The sequence below is a fragment of the Hydra vulgaris genome, chromosome 11, assembly GCF_038396675.1.
Source record: "Hydra vulgaris chromosome 11, alternate assembly HydraT2T_AEP".
Taxonomy (NCBI): Eukaryota; Metazoa; Cnidaria; class Hydrozoa; order Anthoathecata; family Hydridae; genus Hydra; species Hydra vulgaris.
The window spans coordinates 2,002,953-2,010,000 of record NC_088930.1 but is presented as its reverse complement, the minus strand read 5'-3'; the positions used below and the strand labels follow the sequence as shown (position 1 = coordinate 2,010,000).

At 35.3% G+C, this 7,048-nt stretch overlaps 1 protein-coding gene across 3 annotated transcripts; it reads left to right on the top strand.

Moving 5' to 3' along the window:
• The first annotated feature begins 1,258 nt into the window (after nucleotides 1-1,258).
• LOC100197391 (uncharacterized) lies at nucleotides 1,259-6,689 on the top strand. Of its 3 annotated transcripts, none has more exons than XM_065809784.1 (5): nucleotides 1,259-1,587; nucleotides 1,893-2,037; nucleotides 2,130-2,313; nucleotides 2,591-2,688; nucleotides 4,144-4,912. In XM_065809784.1, the coding sequence occupies exons 2-5, from the start codon at nucleotides 1,893-1,895 to the stop codon at nucleotides 4,665-4,667; spliced, it is 951 nt and encodes a 316-aa protein (XP_065665856.1). In that variant the 5' UTR covers nucleotides 1,259-1,587; the 3' UTR covers nucleotides 4,668-4,912. The 3 variants fall into 3 exon arrangements, with proteins under 3 accessions (XP_065665856.1, XP_065665854.1, XP_065665855.1); XM_065809782.1 differs by having other exon boundaries at nucleotides 1,341-1,587; nucleotides 2,831-6,689; XM_065809783.1 differs by lacking the exon at nucleotides 4,144-4,912 and adding an exon at nucleotides 5,985-6,689 and having other exon boundaries at nucleotides 1,394-1,587.
• The last annotated feature ends 359 nt before the right edge of the window (nucleotides 6,690-7,048 follow it).

Genomic DNA, 7,048 nt, shown 5'->3' with positions numbered 1-7,048 from the left:
GTTTTACAGTTTTTTTAAATGCTTTAATTGTGGTTATAGATTTTACGTCATTATTCAGAATCGAGCTCCACAGACGAGGACCCCGACAAGTAATTGAGTAGTCCGATTCCCTTTATTAATCACAAATACTCAGCAAAACATTTTAATGGAACTTTTTATATCAAGAGAGAATCAGTAAAAAAAATCGTCTGTTTTTATTAATCAAACAATTTCATAGTAAAGCCATCTTTAGTAAAAAAATGTTTCTTCTCTGAGGTGCTTCATTTTCGACAACTTTGCCCTACCTAATTCTGTTTATAATTAATAATTTTATTACTTCTTATTAACAATTTTTTGATTGATGCAGCTATGGCTGTATTATTAACTGATACCCGTAGGCTCAGCGGAGTGTACATTCATTGACTGGCTTGATTAGCAATAAGCTCAGTGAAGTAAATATACTTTGACAAGAAAAATCAATCAAGATTCTGCATATTATGGGTGTTTTTAGTACCTACCAAGGCAGTGACCGGGTATACAAAGGCTGGGTATTCCTTTATTATTTTTGATGACAATCAGAAGATAAAACTTCCGGAATTTTATACATTTATTTAAAGATAATGGCGGTGTTAGCGGAGGGGAAGAATCTAATGTTGGCGGGTGAAGGGGAAGAATCTGAGCCTTTTATTAAATTAAGTCATTTCGTTTAAAGATTAGTAATTTTTATTTTTTTATTGTATTTTTACCTGGTAAAATATTTTTGTCTTGTATTATTTTTATTTTTATTCTAAGTATTCTCTTTTTATCTAGTATATATTTGTCTTTTTTAGTTATTAGGTCTACTTTTTTAGTTATAAGGTCTACGTTTAATCTATATACATAAAAATCATAGCTAAAATATTTCATTAAATACTCAATACGATGCGCTACGATAAGCGACGATAATTTTTGTTAAAAATCTGAAATTTTTATTAATAAAAAAAATTTTAAACGTCTATAATTAAAAAAAATATGCAGACACAATTTTTCTGAATATATTTATTATAATAACTTTATATGAATAACAACATATTTCTTAGATGACTATATAAAGTTATAGCCCCCCTCCCCTAAGGAGTATTAAATTTGTTTTCTGCAAAGCTCATTTTTGACATATTTAAATTTCTGAATAAAAACTGCACGGTTGGATAAATTAAATTCATTGGACCGTGTTTATTTTAAACAATTCAGGGGGTCAAACAAATTTTCAAGTTAACGTAAATGTTATACTATTTTTTATATATACCGTGCTAAATATTCTTCTAAAATGACATATATAAACGCAAATATATACATACATATATACAAATATTATTGTTAACGAAAATTAAAGTGTTGTTCAAAAAGCAATCAGAAAATTAGGCTTAACAAATATTTTTGTTTTTATGATATAACATATTTTAAAGTAATTGAAATATTGATTAAACGTTTTACATATAACAAAATTTCTACCCCCTTTATGAATTATATGAGAAAATGGGCAACTCAATGATTTCATAATAACGCAACTGGTTTAGTATACAGCTTGATCAGTTTAGAAAATAATTCTGGGCTTGAAAACTTGCCAAGGTAGGTGGTGATAATTTATAATGAGATACTTTTAAAAATTTAAAAGTTATAATAAAAATAAGTTGTACATGTTATTTAAATGAAAATATAAATATTATTAAAAAATATGTTTATATGAAAGTTTAAATTATAAAATTATTATTTTATTCATATTTGATTTTAAGTTTTGTAATCCGAGCAACAACTTACAGCCCTATTAAACCCTAGTTTAAAATTGCAAACAGTTTGATAATTTTTTTTATTTTAATCATTGTAATCTGATTGAATGAGTTTAACCTTAGATGTAAGAGGATTATTTTATTTAGATGAACGGGAGGATTATCCTGACGCTTGCTCTAGTAGCGTGTATTCTGGTTGTTTCTCTTGATGCCAAGCCAGTTAAGAAAGACAAAAAAAAAGAAAAGAAACACGTCGAAAAACAACAAGCTAAACATGTGAAAAAAGCTCTAAGTAAGATTTTTAACAACTTTGCCAAATGTTAATTTAAAACTAAAAAAATTTGTAAAACATGGTTGTTTTTATTTTTACTTTTTTACTAATAGCACCCCCAGAAAAGAAAAAGCAATTTGCTAATAACGATGAACAACAGTCTGATGATGCTGTTGATCCGGATGTAGCGGCAGATGATGCCGCTGCTGCTCCAGCTCCAGAGGCTCCTGCTGATGACACCCAAGAGCAAGCTGCAGAACCAACAGCTGATGCACCACAACCAGATCCTAATGCAAAGTAAGCTGTTATTTTTATTTTATTTAGTACTTTGGTTGTAAAGTGCTTTACTTGCTTTACTTTAGTGCTTTACTATGCTTTACTTAATCTGTTATAAATTTTGATCGACTTCGTTTTAAGTTATAAAGTATTATTATCTAAACACGTAATAGCTAAACATGTGACAGTTTTGTTTGTTACATGTATTTTAGTTATGATAATTATTATGTTAAGGAATATTAACTATATACCTTAAAAAATAACGGTTAAAGTTAAAAATAAAAAACATTTTTTCTAGTCTTGACGATTTACCTGATGATCAAGAAGCTCCAGCCCCTCCACCACCACCACCACCACCACCACCACCAGCTGATGATGATGACACTTCCGGAAGTGGTAAGTTTATCTAAAACACTTTTTTTTTGTGTATTAAGAGTTCAGTAGATGCACATTCATTACATCACACCTTAACAATCCAATTTAGCATGAAATTTCGTTAATCAATTGAGACCTAATGTCTTTATTTGTTTTGTAATAGGCGCACCCCCATTAGATGTTTCAATACCCAAACCGCTTCCACGCTTATGCCCAGGAGACTGTGACCCAGAATGTGCTCCTGCATGTCATGATTTTTGTTGCAATGGCCATCCAGATATGGCAAGATATGCTGCAAACCAGCAACAAATGCAGTGCAGTCCTTCTTGCGCACCATCCTATAGTTCCTCCTGTTGCTCTTCAATGCAATCGTCCCTTCCTATGCAGTTACCAAATTTACAATCACAATGCAGTCTATCTTGCGCACCTACCTATAATCCTTCCTGTTGCTCTTCTATGCAATCCTACCCTCCTATGCAGGTACCAAATCAACAATCACAATGTAATCCTTCTTGCGCACCTACATATAATCCCTCTTGCTGCTCCTCTTCCATGCAACCACCTGCTCCAATGCCAATGCTACCAATGCAAACTTATACCCAACCAATATGTTCTCAACCACCTTGTTTACCTTATCAAACAAATTCACAAGTTACATGCTCTCAACCTCCCTGTGTTAATCCAATGCAAACAACAACATGTCAAGTTCCACCATCATGTCAGATTCCTCCAGCCCCAACTAATTGCGGCGTTGGTTTACAGCGCTGCGTACCTGCCCAGGCTCCTCCGTTACCAGCAGGATGTGTGGTTCCACAAGGTTGCTCTATGCCACCTCCACCATTACAGTGTCTCCCACCTGGAGCTTGTTTGCCAGAACATCTTCCAGGACCTATAACAAAATCAAAGCCAATTGAGTTAACTATTAGTTGCTCAACCCCTCCTTGTGTTCAACCTCAACCTGCTCAGATACCATGCAGTTATCCATGCGCACAATACCCACAGCAATATTCACAACCAAATAGCGCTCAGTTTCCTTGTACATATCCATGCGGTCAACAAATGCCCGTTTTTAGCCCCCAACAACCATGTGGATTTTCATGTGTACAGCAAGCTCCGCAGCAAGCTATACAACAAAATCCTTGTGCTTCTCCTTGTGTTCAAATTCCTATGCAGCAACCATGTGGACCCTCTTGCGGGCAACAAACTCCAATTCAGCAACCTTGCGGTTTCCCCTGCACTCAACAAGTGTCTCTTCCACAAGCCCCTTGTCTTTCAGGCGTTCAATGTTTAAACCAACAACCTGCATGCTCTTCTTTGTGCAAACGTGTATGCTCACCAAAATGTCCAAAACATTGTTGCATATCAAAAAAATCAAAACAACAAAAAAAGAAAAAAATTGCATAAAAAAATTAAAAATTTAATTTATTAATGAAGTCTGTAAATACCATACATAGAGTTTCTTACTAAACGTTTTAGGTATACTGCCTCCTCCTCCTCCTCCTCCTCCACCACCTCCTCCTTGTGAAACACCGTGTGCTTTACCTCCCCCTCCTCCACCACCTATGGATATGGGTTGTGCTCCTAGTTGCAATATGGCAATGCAGATGCCAATGCAGCCCCCACCTATGATGCCAGTTCAACAAGGTTGTATGGGATGTGCGCAACCACCACCTATGATGCCAATGCAGCAAGGTTGTATGGGCTGTGCTCAGCCCCCACCCATGATGCCAATGCAGCAAGGTTGTATGGGATGTGCCCAACCCCCACCCATGATGCAAATGCAAATGCCAATGCAACAAGGTTGTGGCAGTGGATGCGGTCAATCTCCACCTCAGTTACCAATGATGCAGCAAGGTTGTATGGGTTGCAGTCAACCCCCACCAATGATGCCCTCCTGCGATGCTTGCAAGAAGTTCTGCACCAAAGGTTGTTCAAAGAAGTGTTGTAAAAAAAGGACTAACGAAAAGAACGCTAAAAAAGGAAAGAAAGTCAAACACTGAAACTGCTAGATAGTTACACAAATAAAGGAGTATACATTTTAGACACGAAATAATTTTAAATGCAGTTTTTTTTTACGATCTTATAAATTTTATGCATATACATTTTTTTAAAAAAAAAGTTCTGGAATTTATTTTCAGAAACATGTCACTTTTGAATTTTATAAAATATTAAATAACAGTCTTTAAACATTATAGTATTCAAAAGTGAAATGTTTATAACGTTATCCAATTATTTTTAATTATAACGCCTTTTTTTTTTGTTTATATATATATATACAGAAGGGAGCAGATAGTCAGAATTCTGACTGCAAAGCATTCTACATCCTTAATTTTTTATATATAACAAAAATGTTATACGCTATGCGCCATAACGCCATGGCATTTTTTAAACTTAAAAAAATCCAAAAGGCTATCTTTTCCTTTCACTTAAAAAACTAGAATGCAGTTTTTCTGCTCCTTTCATCTTAGAGCCACCCCAGAAAGTTGTGGCGTCCCACGTACCAGTACTGTTTGGTGGTCACATGAGACCTGGCCCACCATCTGAAACTATCCCAAATCCAGCACCTCGTTTCTGTGAAGGAAACTGCCCTCAAGAATGCGCTCCTGCATGCTATGACTGGTGTTGTTTTAATTCAGTGCAAGCACCTGTACCGTCTTATTCTTTGATGATGGTACCAGAAAATAAGCCTCCAGTACAACCGGCAGCTCCAGCACCTTTAGCTTATCCTATGGCCAATCAACTGCCATGCACATTGGCACCTTGTGCTTCAAAAAAAAACGAAGTTACAAAAAAAAATCAACAACATCAAGTCCATCTGCTAAAAACAAGATTTTAACAAAGCCTGCATAAGAAATAATTTCAGCTTATTACCTTAATTTTCATAAACCTTTTCAAATCCCAACTCCCAACCTCTACCTTCAAATATTGTAAAACAATGTAAACTGAATTATTTTTATTCTAATATCTCCAACTCATTAAAACTTGCATTATTTTTAAACAAATTTTATAAACAAAAAAAAGCTAATAAAAAATTTATTAAGATTAATTTAGTCATGTTTGGATGAAAAAAAGTGAAAACTGTATTTTTAATTTTTGTTTGAATTAAATTTTTGGTTCAAATTATTTTTGAGCAGTTAAAATTAGTCACAAACATAAAAAAAAAAAACATTTTAGAAAACATTTCACCTTATAACATTTTAGCGTATTTGTGAGAATTTTTTTTTTTGTGACTTTATTATTCGAATGTTTAATTTTGTTTAACAATTTACATCAATACCATTCAATATCAAGCTTCTTTTTTCTTATAATTCATGCAGGAGTATTGCCACCAGTTACTGATGGATCTAAACCACCACCACCACCACAACCCGCATGTCCACCACCACCACCTGGATGCGGCCCACCACCACCATGCCCACCACCACCTGCACCATGTCCACCTCCTCCTCCACCACCACCAGTGTGTCCACCACCACCTCCAATGTGCGCTCCTCCTCCACCACCTCCGCCACCACCTCCACCTCCGCCACCACCTCCTCCACCACCACCACCACCACCACCTCCACCACCACCAGTAGTTTTTTGCCCACCTCCACCACCATGTCCTCCGCCACCAGCACCATGCCCACCTCCACCTCCACCACCACCAATGTGCTTACCTCCTCCACCACCTCCACCTCCCCCACCTCCACCATGCCCACTTCCACCTCCACCACCACCATGTCCACCTCCACCAGCACCTTGCCCACCACCTCCACCACCTCCTGCTTGTCCAGCTCCAATGCCAATGCCTTGCGATTTTGGATGCAAGAAATCCATCAACAAGAAGAAACATCTCAAAAGCAAGAAATCAAAGAAATCAAAAAAGAAGCATGTCAAGCACTGAACAAGAGCATGCATGTAAATGTGAATAAAGTCAAAAAAAAAATTCTTACTGCGGCGTAAGAAAAAAGCATTTGTTTTATAATTGAGGGCTAATTTTTATGAATTCTATTTATTTAAAAAAACTCAATCTAACTTTATTGATTTAAATTTTAATTCACAATAAAAATATAATATCAACAACAATTATAATAAAAGGAGAATAAGAAAACTGATGCGTATAACATGCAAGAATAAATAATAACTGCTATGAGATTTTTTCTTCAACAAAAGCCTTTTTGTTTTATAAACAAAAGTTTTTGTCTCACTAGCAAACTTTAAATGCACTTCAAAACTATTAATCAAAAAAATAATATAAAAAAAATCCTCTTTTGGATTGCACAAAAACATGCTTTTAAAATTTGTTAAAGAGAGTTCACAAAAGGTTTAGTTAGTGCAACTAGATTGGTTTGCAATAAATTTAGTTTGCAATAAGGTCAGTTATATATTGCGTTAGCAT

Coding starts and splice junctions, on each gene's coding strand:
- LOC100197391 (XM_065809782.1), top strand. CDS start 1,893: ATGAACGGGAGGATTATCCTGACGCTTGCTCTAGTAGCGTGTATTCTG. Junction 2,314..2,590: donor CAACCAGATCCTAATGCAAA/GTAAGCTGTTAT, acceptor CATTTTTTCTAG/TCTTGACGATTTACCTGATG. Junction 2,689..2,830: donor TGATGACACTTCCGGAAGTG/GTAAGTTTATCT, acceptor GTTTTGTAATAG/GCGCACCCCCATTAGATGTT.